At 44.1% G+C, this 21,854-nt stretch overlaps 1 protein-coding gene across 4 annotated transcripts; it reads right to left on the reverse strand.

The window, feature by feature from the left end:
• Positions 1–1,184: 1,184 nt before the first annotated feature.
• LOC137608926 (ATP-dependent RNA helicase DQX1-like) lies at positions 1,185–21,490 on the reverse strand. 4 transcript variants are annotated; one of them, XR_011038252.1, is made up of 13 exons: positions 21,258–21,490; positions 18,462–18,797; positions 16,773–16,966; positions 11,107–11,557; positions 10,491–10,793; positions 9,713–9,812; positions 9,345–9,503; positions 8,028–8,219; positions 6,380–6,505; positions 5,979–6,169; positions 5,646–5,836; positions 2,725–3,969; positions 1,185–2,630 (listed from the first exon to the last, which is right to left on the reverse strand). XR_011038252.1 is itself a non-coding variant. In XM_068335557.1 (12 exons), the coding sequence occupies exons 1-12, from the start codon at positions 21,345–21,347 to the stop codon at positions 3,762–3,764; spliced, it is 2,541 nt and encodes an 846-aa protein (XP_068191658.1). In that variant the 5' UTR covers positions 21,348–21,490; the 3' UTR covers positions 1,185–3,761. The 4 variants fall into 4 exon arrangements, 3 of the variants coding, with proteins under 3 accessions (XP_068191658.1, XP_068191660.1, XP_068191659.1); XM_068335557.1 differs by having other exon boundaries at positions 1,185–3,969; XM_068335559.1 differs by having other exon boundaries at positions 1,185–3,969; positions 18,462–18,855; positions 21,258–21,384.
• Positions 21,491–21,854: the final 364 nt, after the last annotated feature.

Genomic DNA, 21,854 nt, shown 5'->3' on the forward strand with positions numbered 1-21,854 from the left:
TCATGTGCTGTACTCATACTCATTCTGGGCCTCTAGCGAGATGTTTTAACGGAGTGTCTGCTGTGACTGCTCTACAGGGACTACACTCATGCACACGAAGCAACAGGAACACAGGAGTAAAATTACATCACACATTTCAGACAGGAAAACGAATCATTTTGTTGCTAAAATATATCTAGAGCAAAGATAAAGTACTGCACAAGTAATAGCTGTCAATCAACTGTCGCTTAAAATATTTATTAACTAATATTACATAATATACATTTAAAATGTCCTATTTTGATTCATAAAATTGTTATGACATGTCTAGAGGAAAGGGAAGCAACATAAAAATACCCCAGGTTGATTAACGGGTAAAGGGACAAAGAGTCTTGGATTTGTCTAACAAAGGTAAATAACAACGAACGAACAAAGAGTCAGGCTAGTGGGCGAAAGGAAACGCAAAGTATCAGAATAAAAACTGACTCATAGTTAAGTCAAAAAGAACAACAGAAACAAAGAACTATCCTCATCTGTCTAACCTGAACAAAAACACTCCTGTACTTCATGAAACAACAACCCATAGCAAGCATCAAGGAAAAGCTGACGCTCCAGTGCGGCTAACAGGCTGCAGTAGAACAGGTGTGGTCGGGAGTCCAGGTAGGTGCACCAATCATCCTCACAGACCTCAGCGGAGGGGTTGTGGCCAAGAGTCCAGCTATGCACCAATCAGAGCTGAGGAACTGAGCACACCGTGCTGAAGGAAGCATAGGCAGGGAGAGAGATGACAGATGACACGGAGGACGATAGTGTCAGAGCTGAAGCCGTGATGTTAATCTAATCTACTCCTCATCTCATCTCATCTTTCTCCGCGTTATCCGGAGTCGGGTCGGGTCGGCGGGGGGCAGCAGCTCCAACAGAGAACCCCAAACTTCCCTTTCCCACATCAACCAGCTCTGACTGGGAGACTCAGGATATAATCCCCCCACCTGGTCCTGGGTCTGCCCAGAGGTCTCTTCCCAGCTGGACGTGCCAGGAACCCCTCCCTAGGGAGGCGCCCTGGTGCCAGCCACAGCAGATGGTGAAGATTTTGATTTGATTTTTAAAATCACGTTTATTCATTACAGTCAAAATAGAAAATAGTCACTTTGACACAAAATCCAAAATAGATTCACACAAACAGGAAGTCTTTTTTTTTTTTTTTTTAAAGTAAGCATAAGGAAAGTGTACATGAATTAAACCAACCACTGACTGAACAAGTCCCTCAACACGGAACATAAGACACCTTAAACACACTATAAGATCTAAATCATTCACGGCTCTGAAACGGTTCAGATGGGTTCTGATTCCTGTTTGACACATTCTTCTTAGAATGTCTTCTGCTCTGCAGACAGATGAACCTTCAACCTTTTTCCTCCTCCTTGGATAAATCACCATCTTTGATTGGCCCAGAGGAAAGTTTAGAATCTGCCGATCCTTTTTTTCATTCTTCCTGCGTTTCAAACCAGTTACGTAAACCTGTTTGCATAGGTCAAAGATCAAAGCTAGTGCTCTGACCTACTGTCATAGACTCTAAAAACATGGACGATCTTTCAGTCTGTCGTTTCTCTGGTCCATTAAGAGCAACGAGTGGTTGAGTCCCAGACCCCAGCACGGGGGCAGTACTGCCTGTGTCGTGGGCCGCTGCACCAGGTCCTAAATGAATCCGAGGTTTGCAACAGATTCCACCCCTACCAACAATAATTAATTATGCAAAAAGAGCGCGCTTGGTGGAGGGGCCATCAGTCAGTAGGGCTCTTGCAATGGGGGGGTGTCCCATCCCTGTGCGTTGAGCTAATCAGATGAGCACACAAGTGCTAGCGGTCTTGTTCCAGCTGCTCTACATCCTCCACAGCGACCCCCTGTGGTCGGAGGTCGCCCACAATGACGTGGAGCCATCGGGGGCGGGGCTTGCCTCGAGGTCGTTTCCAGCTGCGGCCTTAGAGTCAAACTGGAGGATGGCTCTTGTTGGGTGATCAGGGGGAAGGCGGAGGACACGACCAAACCAGGTACGACGTTTTGCCACCTGGCAAGAAGCTGTGGGCTGTGTGTGGGGGCTCTAAGCACTTTGTTGGAAACCCGCTGGGGCCACCTGATGTTCTCAATGGTTCTGAGAGCCCTGCTGTAAAAACCATCTATACTGGCAGCCAGGGTCTTATTTAAGGGCCAAGTTTCGGAGCCGTAGAGCAGGATGGAGACGACGGCAGAGTTGTAAATTCTGAGCTTCGTCTTGCGGGAGACGGTCTGGAGCCTCCAGAGTGGCTTCCAGAGAGACTGCAGAGCTGATGCTGCCAGAGCTCCTCTACGGAGAATCTCTGGTTTAAGGTCCCCATTGTCCGTCACTATGGACCCCAGATACATAAAGCTCTTAACAGGCTCCAGTGTCATCAACCAGCTGCAGGGGGGGTGGATCCAGTCCGTCACCAACATGCATGAATTTGGTTTTGGTCCAGCTCATTCAAAGACCAAGCTTCTGTGCCTCTCCTCTGTATATGATCAGGGCGTCTCTCAGCTGGCTGTAGGCTGAGCTGAGTAGGATGGTGTCGTCAGCATACCCCAGGTCGGTCAGGTGGTAGTTTCCAAGGGACACCCCAGGGACTCGCTCACAGACCCTGGACATCAGATGGTCAATGATACGGTTACAAAGGTCAGGAGCGGCCACACAGCCCTGGTGAACGCCACTGGAGAACCAGTGGGACTCTGTACCGTTGGTACGGACACAGCTCTCTGCGTCGCTGTAGAGCAGCTTGAGCAGTGAAGCGATCTCAGGTGGTGCTCCAGGGGTCGGTAGGATGCTCCAGAGTGAGGCATGGCAGACGGTGTCAAAGGCAGCCTTCAGGTCCATGAACCCGATGTGTAGATGGAGATCTTTGTGGAATTCATGGGTCTTTTCTAGGAGCAGGTGAACGGTGGAGATGTGGTCTGTGGTGGAGGGGGGAAGGCACAAAATGTTTTGTTCTTTCCAGGGGGGCTGAACAGAAAACAACTGAGAAGCACCGCCTTAAACAGAAGGTGATAGTGACCGCAGAATCTCCTTGAATTAAACACGGATTTCAAACCACAGGAAGAAGAGTTTAATCCAGTACGGTATTGACACATACGTCATCTTAAATAGGACACAAATTAAATATTTTACAGATTTCTCGTCGTTGATGTGAAGCTGGACAGAAAGACCGGGTGATGATCAAAGCAGGAATATTTACAAAGTATTCTCCAGATTGTCACCCTCTGAAAATATTTGCTCAGTCATGTTTTTACAAAAAAGATTATTTTTCTTTTCTAAATCTGGCCACCTCTGATAAAATAACCCTAACCTCCTCAGATTAACAGATTGTGTAGTTCTGCCCCTTTAGTATAATTGGCTTGTGTATGTCTGTGAATGTTTGGGTCGGTTTTTTTGGGTTTCCTGAAAAATTAGACAAAAATGACTTAGGCACTTATTTTAAGAAAGCAATGAAATACTTTAAAAACGTATCAAAACCTAATGGACACAGAGGCTTTCTGCTACAGCATCTTGTTACAGTTTAGAGTGGGCCCAGGGGGGGTGTGCATAGAGCTGGAAGATCAGACATTAAACACAGGAACAGAAATCCCGCTTTGACTTCAACCATGAACGAGGCGATAATGAGGAAACCAGAAGACAAACTCCAAAGCCACTGCATGAAGAGACGTTGACCACTACACTGTACAGAGTACCAGGTCTCACAGTCCTCCTGTCCTTTGGTTTCAGGAGACACTCCATCTCATTGGACGACACACAGCTCAGTGTTGGACTGATCGAGAGCCCCCCCCACTCCATCGCCGTGACCACGGGTCCGACTGTAACCGTCTGATGGTCCCTCCTGCTCACAGGACTGAGGCTTCAGACACCCCCTCAGCTCCATCAGCAGGTCTTTGCCATCACTAGATGGCAGATTTCCCAGGTAGTATTGGGGGGCCAGCTCCACCAGCCTGAGGTGAAGACAGGTGGACAGCACAGTTTTATTAAACGGCTCCTTTAAATGACCTCTGAAACCTCTGGAAATATTATTATCATACAATCCCAACACTGAACTGCCTGAAAAGTTTCTGACTAAAACCATTCAGTATGACAAACACCAATGTTGATGGATGGAAGCACAGATTTACTTCCTGTATTGTAATGAAAAATACATTTCGACAATGAAACGAAATGCAGTAAAATGAAAAACAGTGAATGTGCTGTGGTCAATGCAGAGTTCACTTTACCTCCAGAAAGTAGTGCATCCCTGGGATGCACTTCAAAAACAATGTGTGCATCCCAACGTGACGTTTGTGCATCCCAAAAGTAATAACAGAATATATGGTAGAAGAGTATGCAAGGATTGAGTTTAACAATAGTACAATATAGAAACTAAACACTGTTAATTTTAATGATTTTTATTAATAATAACATTGTAACTAAGGAAAAAGAAAAAAAAGTAAAATTATATATTAGTTTTATCAAAATGTTAAAGCCTGGTAGTCAATTAAAAACACAGTTTTAGAAATAAATAAAGATTTAATACGGTTTTTTTTCACTTTAACTTTTAACTCAATAGTTTTCTTTTCCTTTAACTCATATATTCTCCTGTGGACACTGAACCAAGCTGACAGAACCTTCACACACATTTAGTAATATCTGTAGTAATATCTGTAGTAATATCTGTAGTAATATCTGTAGTAATATCTGTAGTAATATCTGTAGTAATATCTGTAGTAATATCTGTAGTAATATCTGTAGTAATATCTGTAGTAATAACTGTAGTAATATCTGTAGTAATATCTGTAGTAATATCTGTAGTAATATCTGTAGTAATATCTGTAGTAATATCTGTAGTAATATCTGTAGTAATATCTGTAGTAATATCTGTAGTAATATCTGTAGTAATACCTGTAGTAATATCTGTAGTAATATCTGTAGTAATATCTGTATATTTTTCTTATTTAACTTTTGATTGTTTTTTATTCAAGAAAACACTCACTGTCACTTGGTTTCTCTCCAACTTTTGCATCTTTTTCGGAGGCATGGTGATGACCGACCGACCGACACAGGTGAATCACACAGGTGAATCACACAGGTCAATCACACAGGTCAATCACACAGTCAATCACACAGGTGAGTGTAGTGACGAGAGACTCTCGTGAGATTAAAACATAATGGTGATTTTCGTGTTTGAAATTTAAGTGGAAAAATGGAAAGATTGTGAATTTTATTGTTGAATGAAGTGCATTTAAAGCTGGTGTCCCAGAGACTCAGGCTGTCTGATGATCAAAAAGTGTGTGTCAACGACACGACGACGCACACAAACGAGAACACTGGTGATAGGAAAAATGTTGCAGCATGAGATTCCTTTACGTACGAACAACTTCTTCCCAGTGATAAAACTGTCGTGGATAAAATCATTTTGACACGGAAACATTTAAACATTTAATAAATCTATTCAGCATGTGGCACATTTAATGTTACTTATTTTTCAAATCTATATTCAATTTAGGATACTCTGTTTCTTATATAAGAATGTATTTATTTCTGATTATAATTGACTTTTTAAATATAACATTTTAAACAGAAACAAAAGCATAAAATCAGGCCAATAATCCACAATAAATTTCATGGCTGGACTCACATTTGCGGGTGGACCTCAGAGACGATGCGGATGCAGTTATCACAGGAGATGGTGAATTCATGGTAGAGAACCCAGGGTGGGGGGGCAGGGCGTGGCTGACGACAGCAGTATGAAGAGAAGGGGTGCAGGTGGGCCACATGGCGGTGAGTCAGCAGGAGGTAGTTACCTGAGCCGTCCACGTCATGGGCCACCTGAGGAGGACCAGTCAGACACATCCTGGATCAGGCTGGTGTTCTCTGTACTTTATTTAACACAACGTATCGCACCAGGCTCGTGTAGAGGAGGAGGAACCTGATCGACGCCACACAGAAGATTTAAATAAAATCTGTTTACTTTGAGGAAAAAGCCTGAGATCAGAGCTCGCTTGATGTTCGTGGAGTTTCCTTTGCTTCCAAACGCCGGTGGAGAAACAGGGAGTTCTATTCGCAGCATCACCTCTAGCAGCTCCGCCCTGATCACAACAGCCAATCGTAAGGCAACGTGACTGAGGAAGTTGGTGGTGCACCACGCCTCGTCCTGATTATCTGCAAAGTCATTCAATAATTAATATGAATATTAACGTCAGTAAAACATTAGAATCCATTAGAATAAAATCTACTGCAGGACTGTAGTCACAGTCTTCTCCTTCCTGTGACCTAAAACACGTCCTCAGAGCATTAACATTATCTGTCTGTACAGGACATCAATGTCCTGCCCCCTGAAAAAGAACCTTAGAGGATGAGAGTTGTACGTACACTCCATGAAGGCGTTATAAATGTTAACAAGAGTCATGTGATCCCCCTCCGTGTGCATCAGAGCCTGCCAGTGAGTGACAGCTGCCTCCTCTCTGCTGGGATCCACGGTCAGGAAGCAGGAAGGAGCTGGAGGAAGCAAAGAAAGTGTCATTCATTAGTGCACATTAAAACAGGATGACTACAACATATTCTTTTTACACAGCTATAGTAAAGCATGTCATTTTGTTACGGTCATGAAGCATAACTTCTATCAAAACCTAAAGAAAACACGTTTTACAAATTCTTTACATGAACATCAGTAACAAGTCAATCAATCTTGTTTCACAAATACAAGAAATACAAGAAAAGCATATCAAACAAGACACAACATACAATATTATGTTCTTATAAAAGAACCTTTTTAATGTTCTAGGTGTGTATGAGCTCCTTAATAAATGTATTACTTATTTCCAAGGAGTCTCTTCTCTGTGGCGTGTATTTTATACTCAAGGGCGTAAAACAGGGAGTGATCATCAGTCAATGGAGGAGCATTTCAGCCTGTTTTTCCACTGGTGAACTCTGGGTTGACAGTAAGGTAGAATTATCTGTTCCACAGGAAGAATTTCTCCAATCAAAGTGTTCCTCAACACACGTCAGGTTTTCTTTGATCACCAACAAAGAGGAAAGCAAATGTTTAAGTTCCTCCCTGCATTCCTCCGTCTGGTAGGTCACCAAGGGAACTGTCGCTATGACAACCAGGTTCAGAGCGCCATCATTCAAAATGCTGAAACTTGAGGGTCACTCTCTCAGACTTCAGGTTGGAGACAACTTGATTCACTTCATTAACGGACAGTACTGCATTTTATTAATGCTCAATGCCCAACTACGAGTATCCAACATGACCTCTGGTCCGATACGGAACACAGGCTTTAATAAAGGGACCACACCTGCTCAGGTGTCTGGTGAACATGCCCAAACAAAACCAGCAGCAGAACATACAAGTCCTCCAGTAACCTTAAACTGCTCACACACACAACAGCAGGCTGCTGGATCAGCCTGTGACATTTAACACCTGAGTTCATCATCACTTCTTTCACCTTGATGCACCAGTAAACTCGTGGTCACTGCCTGTTTTCTGCTTCAGTGTTGAGACCAAAGGTATTCAGGTCACTGAGGTCGTTAGTAAAATGTCCTCAAAGCAAAAGCTCTAAACCCGAGCCCAGTCTGTGTCTTACAGCTGGTCACTATTTACCATTCTCATGGTTTCAACAATATTTATCGGCAATTTTCAATACAGGATATGTTTAACTGAGTGCAAGACTCTTTTACCATTAATAAAAGCAGGACTGAGGAACACATAAAACCTCAGAATAAAAAAAGAAAATTAAAAATAAAGTGCAAACAGAGCCGAATAACCTTTTTTGTCATGAGCTAAAGAGATGTCAGTCTAAAGAAGTCTAACATCGTCAGAAAACTAAATAAAATATGTCTCTTTTAGGGAAGAATACAAACAGAGCTTTCAATACAAACTTTTCTCTTTAAATTATTCCTTTTTTCTTGTTCTTTGGATGTAATATATTAAAAACATTTAATACATTAGTTTAGGAGACTGTGACAGCACCATGTTTTGTGGTGGTCTGAATAAAGAAGGAACCTGTCTCTATTGTACCTGTGAGCATCGCAGCGATGGTGAGCAGCTCGTCCACACAGTCGTATTCACAGGCAGCGATCAGCGCTTTGGCCAGGGGGGGCTCCAGCGGGAGCTCCGACATGATGATACCCACCTCCGACAGGTTCCCATCATCATCCAGCGCCGCCAGGTAGTCCAGGTCCTCCAGAGCCTGCATCAGGGCTTCAGGGGCTGGAAGAAGACATACATATGGAGGGGGGCAGGGGGGAACCCATAGTTTTAGATTACAGACATGGAAGTGTAGATTAACACCAAATGCAGAACACGGAACTGGATTCTGTTATAAAACCTGTCATTATTATTGTCATTATTATTATTATCATTAATATTGTCATTAATATTGTCATTATTATTATTATTATCATTATTATTATCATTATTATTGCCATTATTATCATTATTATTATCATTATTATTATCATTATTATTGTCATTATTATTATCATTAATATTGTCATCATTATTATTACCATTATTATTATCGTTATTATCATTAATATTGTCATTATTATTATTGTCATTATTATTATCGTTATTATTGTCATTATTATTATAATTATCATTATTATTGTCATTAATATTGTGTTTATTATTATTGTCATTATTATTATTATCATTATTATTGTCATTATTATTGTCATTAATATTATAATTATCATTATTATTGTCATTATTATTGTCATTAATATTGTCATTATTATTATTGTCATTATTATTATAATTATCATTATTATTGTCATTATTATTGTCATTAATATTGTCATTATTATTATTGTCATTATTATTGTCATTAATATTGTCATTATTATTATTGTCATTATTATTATTATCATTAATATTATCATTATTATTGTCATAAAACTACCAACCCAGGGGACAAAGTAAATATTTTGTATGTGTGAAACAACTATTATAAATATATAAATATTTTTTCCAAAATGATTCTACTTTATCTGAAGGAAAAAAAATCCAACTCTGTTTATCCATCTCTTATTTCAGCCCAACGTCCAATCATATCTTCCCTCTTTAATAACAGGTTAATAGGTCCATACTTTGATTCTATTTCAGTAATTTAGTCAGTCATCATGTGTTCACAGTGACTTTGTTGGGGTGCATTTTTAGAGGTGATCAATACAAATATGGATCTCTAATCTATGAATTAGGAGGCAAGTCAAAACAAACTTAATATGAATGAATGAATGAATGAATGAATGAATGAATGAATGAATGAATGAATGAATGAATGAATGAATGAATGAATGAATGAATGAAACAACCGTCTATTTATTAACACACCTGGTCTGTCCAGGAACTTGCACTGTCCCATGTCTGCTATGTCCAGTCTCTTGAGCAGTAGCACCAGGTGGCTGAGGTTCTCCTCCCCCACCCCAGGGCTACGAGCCTCCACCATCCCCCCCTCGTACAGAGACTGGGGGTACAGACGGACACACAGCCCTGCAAACCAATCAGAAGATCACACAGGGTGGACGGTAACCCAATGATACAGAGAATGCGTCTCTGTCACCAATCACAACCTGGGTTCAAATGCAATTATCAATAACCAGTGATTAGTAGTTTGATTAACAATGACAGTAATGACAGTATCACCCATCCATCATCCATCATCCATCATCCATCCATCCATCATCCATCATCCCTCCTACCAGGATGCTGACTGTTGACCCTCTGTGTTCTCATGTCTGCCTGCTGTTTGCTGATGGTCCTGATGATCTGTGAATCAGCTCGGATTTGTGGATTGTAAACCTGTGAGACGTGAACACAACAACTAGATCACAACTGGATCCATACATGTGTAACGAAACAATAACGTAACAAAACAATAACGTAACAAAACAATAACGTAACAAAACAACAATGTAACAAAACAATAACGTAACAAAACAATAACGTAACAAAACAATAACGTAACAAAACAATAACGTAACAAAACAATAACGTAACGAAACAATAACGTAACGAAACAATAACGTAACAAAACAATAACGTAACAAAACAATAACGTAACAAAACAATAATGTAACAAAACAATAACGTAACAAAACAATAACGTAACAAAACAATAACGTAACAAAACAATAACGTAACGAAACAATAACGTAACAAAACAATAACGTAACGAAACAATAACGTAACAAAACAATAACGTAACAAAACAATAACGTAACGAAACAATAACGTAACAAAACAATAACGTAACAAAACAATAACGTAACAAAACAATAATGTAACAAAACAATAACGTAACAAAACAATAACGTAACAAAACAATAACGTAACAAAACAATAACGTAACGAAACAATAACGTAACAAAACAATAACGTAACAAAACAATAACGTAACAAAACAATTACGTAACAAAATTATGCAGCAGAGTTAAGTGTATTATTTTGTGTAGACAAAACAACACTTCCCACACTCACAGTCTTGAGCTGGAGGCCGGTGTCGATCACGTAGCGTACCCCCGGCACAGAGAAGGACGCCTCTGCCAGGCCGTCGGTCAGGATGACTCTCCTCCTGACCGCTGGTCCTCCTGAAGCTCCCAGAAGGCCATTCTCACTGGTGGAGCTGTTCTCCTTCAGCCCAGACGCATCAGGATCCTGTTCATAGACCCGCTGGGTTAGACCGCCTAGTCCAGCATGGAGGGGGAGGAGCCTGAGGGGGCGGAGCTGAGGACTCAGAGCAACACACTCCTTCTCCAGTAGAGCCATACACTCCTCTGTTTCCTGTGACAGAAATTTCAAACATCAACCCCAAAATTTGGACATAGACTGTGAAGATTTATCAAATACAAAGTTTAGGGCGTGTTTCTACACCTCGGTTTACATGTTTCACTGGGAACATTTTTTTCATTTATTCTAATTTTAATAAAATTTCTAAATAAAATTCTACATAAAATTTGGAATGGAAATTTACAAATAAAATTCAATATAAAATTTATAAATATTTTTTTAAATTTAACTTTCATTTTAATTAGAAAGTTTTTAAAAAATCTTCTCCCATTAGCATTAAGCGATACTAAAGGTTTAGTATTTGTACCTGTGCACTGGCCAGAAACACGATCACGTCTCCTTCCTCTCCTCTCCTGTGCAGGTCCAGCACCACCTGACAGGCAGCAGACACCCGTTCTCTCCCCGACAGGAGCTCCCGGTACATGATCTGCACCGCGTTCATCCTGACAGCCTTGTTTTCATTGTCTGGCTCACAGTCCTCTTGTTCTCCAGGAGGGGGCTTAAAGTCCAGCCCGTCCAGGGACAGATGAGGGACCGATGGTCCCAGGAAGGCAGCGAGTCGAGACGCCAGCGTCGGGTGAGTCAGAAAAACCACCCGGAAGTTGTCTGGTCTCTGTCTGCAGACGTCACACAGCAGGCCCAGCAGCACGTCGGTGGGGACGGTCCGCTCCTGGACCTCATCCAGGACCACAACACCGTACCGACGCAGGAGGGGGTCCGACATGACCTCTTCTAACAGGAGGGTGTCGCTGACAAACCTGGGGGGTGGAAAACAACCACAATCACAACGGAACCTTTAGGATTCAGACCCCTGAACTTGTGGAGATGAATGGATCAAAAAGTCCAATTATTACAGTTTTCAGCCATTACAAAGTCTTTTATGGACGTAAAATATATATATATTCTCATTCTGGAGTTTATGAAAAGACATGGATTCATTTACAGTGAATAAAGTGCTTTTACTGAGATAGTGACTAGTGGGTTTATCCAGAACAAAGGGTGAAGGCGTGAGTGTCAGGAGTGAGACAGGAACATACAGAGATGGTGTAATCCAATGAGAACAACGTTTCCTCTGGTCATGAAGTGATGATTACACATACTACATATCAGCAATGGAGAAACAAGATATTTGTTTCATGCATTTCACTACATGCACATCTATCTACAGGTTGCTGCACTTGTTTTCAGGTTGTTTAAGCCATCTTCAGGGTTTTACAGTCCAGAGCAGCAACACCTGGAGGGCACTACAAACCCCTGGATTTAAGGGGATGTTTTTGCCAAAATGTGTTTGTTAGACTGCCTGTTAGCATAATGGAGTTATGGGCAGGACTTGGAAAATCTTTTGGAGTAAGTAAGGTTTGGCCAGGAACTACTCATTACATTTTGGCAGTGATTCCACCGGTCATCTTGCTTCTCATTTTTCAAAAGATTCTTAATCATTGATGGATAGGAACATTTTACATTAATAATGCTTCATATTTCATGGATACTCCCCCCGAGAACTGCCATCTTATCGTGGTGGGCGAGTTTGAGTGCCCGACAGGGGTGGACAGTAACGGAGTAAATGTACTTAAGTACTGTACTTAAGTACAGATTCTGAGGATTTTTACTTTACTCAAATACTAGAATTCTTTCATAATTATTACTCTTACTCGAATACATTTCCAAGGCAAAGATTTTTACTCTTACTCGAGTTAATTTCTGAGAAGGCTCATGAATACTCGTTACTTTTAGTTTGCCTGTTGTTGTTTTTTTGTCCCCCCCCTAAAATGCAAGCAGTGTTCGTCAAAGAAGGAAACCTATCACAGTACACGTTCTCAACTGGGATTTACGTAAAAGCAGAAATACGTCATCCCCTACCCAATCCGCTCAAAACACGACCGCGGTGGCGATGGAAGAAGAAGCCTCCGTTGAATCTGATCAACATGATGAGCCGGAGTTTAATGAGGCGGAGGAAGAAAACCCATGACCTCATCTTAAAGACATGTTCGAGTTTGTAGAAGTGAAAAAGGACAACGGAGACTCAGACAAGAAAAAGAACATTTTCAAATGCTTATTGTGTTCGCCGAAGAAAAACTGACAAAAGTCACACCTAGAGACCTCTGGTCACTTCATTTTACAGAACTACAGACTGACAGAGACTGGTGGACACAGGGCCACACAGACACACAGACTGGGGGGCAGGGGGAGACATACACATTGGGAGGGGAGACAGACAGACAGACAGACAGACAGACAGACAGACAGACAGACAGACAGACAGACAGGTGAGGGGAGACAGACAGTCTGGGGGAGACAAATATTGTGGTACTGGGATATGTCCTTCCTGTAAACATTGAGTTGTTGAAAGCAGAGATTCAGTTTGTTGTAAAGCAGTGGTTCTCAACCAGTGGTCCACCAGGGTGTCCTCTAGGGGTTCCACTTGGTCCCCAGTTAAACCAGTTGGTTGGGCCTGTATGGCTCCATTTGGCTCCATTTGGTCTTGTGTGTATGGAAGGGGGGGTTGTTTAATAAAATGTGAAAATGACATCATTGTCCTCTTTGATGATTCCATTAATGTTATTTCCATTGTTATAGATGTTGGGGAGGGCTTGGTTCAGTATAACATGATGGTTCTACAGGCAAGAACATCAGTGCAGGTGGTTTCAAAGAGTTTTCTCTGAAACAAGAGATACAAGGTACTATATATAAAATTGTAAAATGACAGTAATTCAGTCAGGTCCATTCTCATCAAAGATGAAAAAAAATAGGAATTCACTCTGACTCTTACCTTTACTTTAAGTACATTTAAAATCATTTACTCTTGAATACTTAAGTACATTTAAAAGCAAGTACTTTTTTTTTACTCTTACTCAAGTAATGTATTGACTGGGCTAAATTAAATTTTGACCAGAAGTATTTGTACTCTTACTCAAGTACTGGGGTCAAGTACTCTGTCCCTCTCTGGTGCCCGAATGATCCCAGGATCTACAGCATGTTGTCAGGGGCTTTATGCTCCTGTTAGGGTCTCCCTTGGCAAACAGATCCTGGATGACGGCCAGACTAAGAGCAGTGACAAAACCCCTATGACGTGAAAAATATCAAGGACCATGACGTCACCCGGTATGGTGAAACCGGGAGCCCAACGTGGGCCCAACCTCCATTGGACTCACCAACCACCGAGGAAACCATAGGGGACGGGTGCAGTGTGGATTGGGCAGCATGTAGCTCGACGACCCATCCCCAGACAGAGTCTAGCTCTAGGGGTATGGAATGTCACCTCACTGGGGGGTAAGGAGCCAGAGCTTGTGAGGGAGGTTGAGAGGTACCGACTAGATATAGTCAGGCTCACCTCCACCCGCAGCTTGGGCTCTGGAACCCAAACCCTTGAGAGGGGCTGGACTCTCCACTTTCTGGTGTTGTCCAAGGTGAGAGGCAGCGGGCTGGTGTGGGCTTGTTTATAGCCCCACAGCTCAGCCGTCATATGTTGAAGTTCACCCCGGTGAACGAGAGGGTCGCGTCCCTGTGCCTCCGGGTTGGGGACAGGTGTCTCACTGTCGTTTCAGCCTACTGGCCAAATGGCAGTGCAGAATACCCGGACTTCTTGGAGTCCCTGGGAGGGGTACTTAATAGTGCTCCGACTGGGGACTCCACTGTTCTCCTTTGGGACTTCAACGCTCACGTGGGCAATGACAGTGAGACCTGGAGGGGGGTGATTGGGATGAACGGCCTCCCCGATCTGAACACGAGTGGTGTCCTGTTATTGGACTTCTGTGCTGGTCACAGTTTGTCCATAACGAACACCTTGTTCAGCCACAGGGATGTCCATCAGTGCACATGGCACCAGGACACCCTAGGTCAGAGGTCGATGATTGACTTTATTGTCGTATCATCAGACCTCCGACCGCGTGTGTTGGACACTCGGGTGAAGAGAGGGGCAGAGCTGTCGACCGATCACCACCTGGTGGTGAGTTGGATCCGCTGGCAGAGCAGGAGGCTGGACAGACTCAGCAGGCCCAGATGTGTTTTGAGAGTCTGTTGGGAACGTCTGGTAGAACCCTCTGTCAGTGAGGTCTTCAACTCCCACCTCAGGGAGAGCTTCTCCCAGATCCTACAGGAGGCTGGGGACATTGAGTCAGAGTGGACCATGTTCTCCACCTCCATTGTTGAAACGGCTTCTCGGAGCTGTGGTCGCAAGGTCTCTGGTGCTTGTCACGTAGGTAACCCCCGAACACCAGAAGTAAGGGATGCTGTCAAGCTGAAAATGGAGTCCTATCAAATCTATTTGAATTGTGGGACTCTGGAGGCAGCTGACAGGTACAGGCAGGCCAGGCGTACTGCAGCTCGAGTAGTCACGGGGGCAAAAACTCAGGTCTGGGAAGAGTTCGGGGGGGCTATGGAGGAAAACCATTCTGGCAAACCATTCGGCGCCTCAGGAGGGGAAAGCCGTGCAGTCAACACTGTTTACAGTAGAGCAGGAGAGCTGCTGACGTCGACTGAGGATATTGTTTGGCGGTGCAAAGAATACTATGAGGATCTCCCCAATCCTGCTGTCATGTCATATGTAACCCAGGTGAAGAAACAATCTATTTGGCGTTTCTAGTCGTCTCCTAGCGACCGTCGGGGCGTCACATGACCCCACGCAGCCTATCGGTGCCCATAAAACGGCGTCCCAGGAAGTGAGTCGGGTGATGCGAGAGGGGCCGTGAGGAGACGGACGCCGAATTCATAGTTTTCATTTCACGGTGACAACACTTGAAAGGTTTTTGACGTATTGCCTGAATGTCAACTTGTGAGAGCCAACTGCAGCGCGACTACATTCGTGAAACGGCGGAACCAGCTTTTAGGCTGTATGCATACAATGGGGTTAGCGAGCGTAACTATGCCCGTTTCTCCGAATGTGTGTATTTAAGTGTATCTTTGGTTATACACTTTAAAAAAGAACAAAGTAAATATTGTACAGTATTGTGATGCAAACGGCATTATTTATTGATTTTGATTAATTGATTGATATATATATACTGTGTATATATATATTTGGTGTACACCGAGCTGAAACTGGTCCTGTTCCTTTTTTATTCAGGCCAGGTTTGGATGGCGAGCTAAGAAAAGAAAGAACTTGGAAAACAAAATCCTTGTGAACTGAATTTTGCGGTCTGTCCCACACTCACATTCACACATTCCCTTCCCTCACTTTGCACACTACCCCTCTGGAGATCCTGCTCCAGTCAACACTGGTACAACCCCGTGTTGTGGACAACCTGAACTTTTGTTGTGCGTAATGCGCACATGGACTGAGACCCAATTAAGCGGGCTCATTGGACTTCAGATTTGAATGTATTACTTGAATGTATGCATTTGACGGCATTGATTTTGTTTTGTTTTCCTTGAGGCTAATTTAAGTTAGAAATGTCATTTGTTTTTCCTTTGTGAGAATAGCCATTCTTTGTGTTCTACAATTTTTATTTTTAAATATATGGTACCAAATTCAAACCTCTGTCTCAGTCTCTTCCTCTCTCCACTCCTAGAGCCGAACCACATCTTCTGAGAAAGCCCAATTTGATATTGTTAATTTGTATGCTACATACATATGCTACACATAGGAAGCAGAGGCTGAGGTCTCAGAGGTGGACTCGTCCATCACCAGAGCTGAAGTCACCGAGGTGGTTGCCAGACTCCTCGGTGGCAAAGCACCGGGGGTGGATGAGATTCACCCTGAGTAACTCAAGTCTCTGGATGTGCAGGGACTGCCATGGTTGACACGTCTCTGTAACATCACATGGCAGTCAGGGACAGGCCCCTCTTTTCAAAAGAAGAAGAAAAGTGCTTTCATGTTCTATTTTTTAAACATGCATATATATGTGTGTGGAAATAGTTCATCCGGACTATGAATGAACAAAGGTTAAGCAGATTTCAATTTTTGTGGCCACAACAATTACTATGGAAATCAGAGTAAAGGGGGTAAATAAAATGTCTGGTCTGATGCATTCACACCTGAGCAGGGTGTCGGGTGTGCAGCTGTCATCATGGAACACCTTGTAGCCCACCTCCAGACCCAGGCTCAGGTCCATCTCATCGGCCACACGCAGGGCCAGACTGACAGCTGCTGGGGAGTGGGGCTGGGAGCAACACACCAGGCCATGAGCAAACTCATAGGACAAGGCGTACTCCACACACCACTGTGGAACCTGCAGAGGACAGAGCAGAGGACTACAGCTCTGAGAACAGAGATCATCCATTGTTTCATTCATAAGAAAAATGAAGAATGTAAAAACAAGCTACATTTATGAAACACATAAGTCCAGAGTGTACTGACCGCTGTGAATGTTCTTTAGGCAGAAAAAAACTTAACATTAGAAAACACTACAGCAGTGAACAGTGAAATACTCTGTTCAGTCCAAACAACAATTTTCTTTGGTAATAAATGGCGTCACCCAAGCACTAAAAGTGAGTAAAAGAATGCACAGTGTGTTTATCTGCATGGAGATGTTCACCAACATCAAGACTGCTGACATTCGGGTCAAGTTTAAAGTTGGTGCCAGCATTGAAGACTGTAGGCTACCTGTACGAAAACTATTTCATATATTTTTGTGTATGGGGTTGTCCCCTCTGAGGAGCCAAACAATGTAGGAACCAGTGTTGGCTGGTTCAGGTTTCTGCTAGGAAGCACTAACTGACGCAAACACTGAAGGCTAAACTCTGTTTTACTATTTGTGTTATTTATCGGTTTAGTTATCTGAGAACTTTATGGAAATAAAAGAGTAATCTAACATAAAGACGCATGTCGGACTTGTGATTACCAAGATGCACACATGGCCTAAGTCAGTGGACTACCTCACTACCCTGGGGTTTGGCTTTGCCTCTACAGCCCCCAAGGATAAAACTCATTCAGTAGAGGTAAACATATAAAAGTTACATTACTATACTAGAGTATTTTATTTATGTTATGTTTATTTTGTGTTTTTTATGTCCTGTCATTATTTCTGGTAAGTCATAGGGAGTATTTTTCATATTTAGAGTCACAATGGCATTCAAATGACCTCAAATTGCAGCTATAGGTTAAAGTTTAATAAATAATGCCTTACAAACAAGTCAGCCTATACACAGCCTCTCAGAACCAAATGTGTTCATAAATTGAGGACTACCCGTAACTGTTTTTAAGTTCCAATGATGTTATGATAGCCTATAATGATACATGCATTCTTTTTCTCATAGATGAAATTATCTCGTCTATTGGAGCGCATCCCAGTTGGCTATCAATCAATCAATCAATCAACTTTTATTTATATAGCCCTTAATCATGGCAGCTGTCATTTCAAAGCGCTTTAACAGACAGAAACCCAACTGAACCCTCCAGAGCATCAGAGACAGGGGCGTGGAAAAACTGCCTCATTGAGGAAGAAACTCCGGGCAGGACCCAGACTCCTTAGGGCAGCCATCCGCCTCGACCGGTTGGGTGGAAAAGAAATAAAAGGAAGGTCAGGACAGGGTCAGAGACAGAGAGACAGAGAGTGTCAGACAGACCAGATAGAGTCAGTGAGAGCTACAGGCGAGAGGTGAGGTACACCCCAGACAAGACACCAGCTCCCTGCAGGACAAAGACCAACTGACACCTGTGGACAATGTGGAGTGACCAGTAAGTGAGGGACTACTGCACATGGCTACCCACTGGTTCCCAGTTACCTGCGTGCTCTTCCCACCCCCGCTGGGGGCACTGAGCAGCACCATGCTGTGGTCCTCCAGGAGCTCCAGGAGACTCTGCTTCAGCCCCCAGACGGGGAACTGTTGCCTCTCCCCCAGGAGAGCGTAGTAACGAGAGGAGAAGGGCAGACCATCGTAGGGGTTCACCTCCAGGTCCCCCATCCCCTCTTCCTCTCCTCCAGCTACATCTCCATCATCAGTGTCCCCCGACAGCAGGGAGGACAGGGACAGAGACTCCAGGGCGGCCGACGGTGGGTGTCTGGGACTGGGGGGGAGGGGGTCAGGGGAGTGCTTCGCTGGTGGGGATGACATCATCAACTGGGGGTTGGGACAAAGAACAAACGAGGGCCTGGTTCACAGAAAAGCATGAGATCACCTGTGAGGAAGAACATCAGGTGATCAATGGCTACGAGTAACAGACGATCATTGATGAATGATTATTGATTGGATATTCCGCCAGATGTCTATCTGAGCAGCATCTCAACCTTTTTCTCAGTCCACAAGAATAAACTGATGAGTATTAAATCCTCTCTGTCACTCCCCAATCATTCAGCTAAAGCTTTGACGTTGATGGCCCCCCATTGTCTGACACTAAATATCTGGGGGGGTTGTTTTTCATTGTTGAACCAGAGACAATCAGGAACTTAGACTGGGGTAAGACTAGACATGAAAAGAGGATCCAGTCTCTGGGTATGGATGATACTGGATGGTCCTGGATGGTCCTGGATGGTATTGGATGGTATTGGATGGTACTGGATGGTACTGGATGGTCCTGGATGGTACTGGATGGTCCTGGATGGTATTGGATGGTATTGGATGGTACTGGATGGTACTGGATGGTACTGGATGGTACTGGATGATACTGGATGGTACTGGATGGTGCTGGATGGTCCTGGATGGTACTGGATGGTACTGGATGGTACTGGATGGTACTGGATGGTCCTGGATGGTACTGGATGGTACTGGATGGTACTGGATGGTACTGGATGATACTGGATGGTACTGGATGGTACTGGATGGTACTGGATGGTACTGGAATGAGTCTAGCGACACTGCCTTTATTTGTAGAGGGAGTGGAGGTGGAGATGATCTGTGTGTAAATGTGTGTAATGTCAGTGTGACATCACTACTCAATGCTCTAGTCCCCTTCTTTACTAGCTGATTGATATTTTTACCCCATTGGCTCTTTTTACCCCTTGTACTGTTTGCTGCTACCTCTGTCACATGTTTGTCCCCCCCCCCCACCTGTTAACTACTGGAATAAAAAGTGTCATAAAATATGAATAAAAAAATACAATCAAGTGTTTCTAATTTCATTTGTAAATCAGAACTACCTGAAGGTGTCTGCTGTACAGAGACAGAAGTGTTGGTGGTCACCTTTCATCTGACCACTCTTTAGGAGGTGTGACTCTAACGGTTCTGTTTCCTACTCTAGACCAACATGGACCTCCTCCAGCTTCTTGGAGACGATGCATGCACACACTCACACCTTAGGGCAATCTGAGGTGATTAATCCGTTTCTGGAGGGGGGAGGAAGCAAGAGAACACGGAGAGCCACGCAGACACGGGGAGAACACGCTAACTCCACCCAGAAGAGAACTGAACCCAGAACCTCCTTCCAGTGAGGCGACACTGGTCCACCGTCACTGGTCCACCGTCACTGGTCCACCGTCACTGGTCCACCGTCACTGGTCCACCGTCACTGGTCCACCCTCACTGGTCCACCCTCACTGGTCCACCCTCACTGGTCCACCCTCACTGGTCCACCCTCACTGGTCCACCGTCACTGGTCCACCCTCACTGGTCCACCGTCACTGGTCCACCGTCACTGGTCCACCCTCACTGGTCCACCGTCACTGGTCCACCGTCACTGGTCCACCGTCACTGGTCCACCGTCACTGGTCCACCCTCACTGGTCCACCGTCACTGGTCCACCCTCACTGGTCCTCCCTCACTGGTCCACCCTCACTGGTCCACCCTCACTGGTCCACCCTCACTGGTCCACCGTCACTGGTCCACCCTCACTGGTCCACCGTCACTGGTCCACCCTCACTGGTCCACCATAGAGCCCAGTATGGAACCCATAATAGATGAACACGTCCTGAGGATCCCATGAGATCCACTGGACAGACTCACGAGGCACCGCTGCTCTGATCCAGGACGTAATCTAACAGGAAGGCAGCTGGGGCGTGGTGGTGGTGGAGGGGGGGGGTGTCAGCTGATACTACCTGTCACCTGACCTGAATTCAGCAGAAAATCTCTGATGGGGTGTGAGGAAGGCGGTTCAGTGTAAACCAGGAACAGTTCAGAACTGGAATGAGACTCAAAGTGTCCCAGCTGAGGGTCTCTAGAAACCAGATTTATTGTGAACTGAAGCCTGAGGCCATCAGAGACGGGATTGGTCAGTTCAAATGGGATCGTATCGTGTATTTCCTCTATTAAAATCTATTTAAACCGGTGACACAAACAGCTGATGACTGGTGCGTTTAGCCAAGAAAAACACGAACCGGACGCCGCCTTTGTTTCTCACACCTGCTGACTTCATGGTTTACCTGTGGGACAGGTAGTGTTGGTGTGTGAGCTGACACACACCGGGGGGGGTAAAGCAGACCCACAGCAGCGTGTGATAGATGTAGATCCACTTCCGTCTCACCTGTGGGACACGTCACGTCGGTCTCACCTGTGGGACACGTCGGTCTCACCTGTGGGACACGTCTCACCTGTGGGACACGTCTCACCTGTGGGACACGTCTCACCTGTGGGACACGTCGGTCTCACCTGTGGGACATATCGTCGGGTGACGCTCAGGTCGGTTCCGTCGGTGTTCGGTTCACTCGGTGTTTGTCTCCCGGGGCTCAGACCCGTCATAAACCCGCTGATGTGGATGAACGGAGGCGGGACGTCCGCGTCCCCCCCGGTGAACCTGCCCCGGTCTGGAGGCTTCCTGGTGGATAACAACGACACCGACTGCTTCAGCTCACCGCCGCCATGTTTGCTGACCGGGCTGTCAAACCTCGTGTTGTGTTCAGGTCTGTCGGAAAAACCCCCACCGTAGTGTTGTTGGTACTGGACGAGACGTTTCCTGTTTCCTTTATTCACTTATTATTCTGTTATTATGTCATCCCAGAATTTTATGTTCTGAAGAACTTACCTTAATAATACAATTTAATCCGTGTATTCCATCCTAAGTAGAGGGTTATAATGCAAGAACACAACGTAATAACCTGATGTCTGAGGAGGTTTGTGGCGTCTGTGCCGACCTCAAACGCCACAAACCTCCACACATGTCAAATATAGATTATATTGTTTTCAAACACATTTAAAAAAAAAAACTCTAATTAAATATTTTAATGACAAAAAAATCTATGTGAATGG

The sequence above is a fragment of the Antennarius striatus genome, chromosome 15, assembly GCF_040054535.1.
Source record: "Antennarius striatus isolate MH-2024 chromosome 15, ASM4005453v1, whole genome shotgun sequence".
NCBI classification, from domain to species: domain Eukaryota; kingdom Metazoa; phylum Chordata; class Actinopteri; order Lophiiformes; family Antennariidae; genus Antennarius; species Antennarius striatus.

What these genes read in the sequence shown, in the direction of transcription:
- LOC137608926 (XM_068335557.1), bottom strand. Translation starts at nt 21,347, where the DNA reads ATGACGGGTCTGAGCCCCGGGAGACAAACACCGAGTGAACCGAACACC. An exon ending in CCGGCCTCCAGCTCAAGACT is followed by an intron (nt 9,813 to 10,490) that starts GTGAGTGTGGGA and finishes CACGTCTCACAG; the next exon opens with GTTTACAATCCACAAATCCG. An exon ending in GGTCAACAGTCAGCATCCTG is followed by an intron (nt 9,504 to 9,712) that starts GTAGGAGGGATG and finishes ATTGGTTTGCAG; the next exon opens with GGCTGTGTGTCCGTCTGTAC.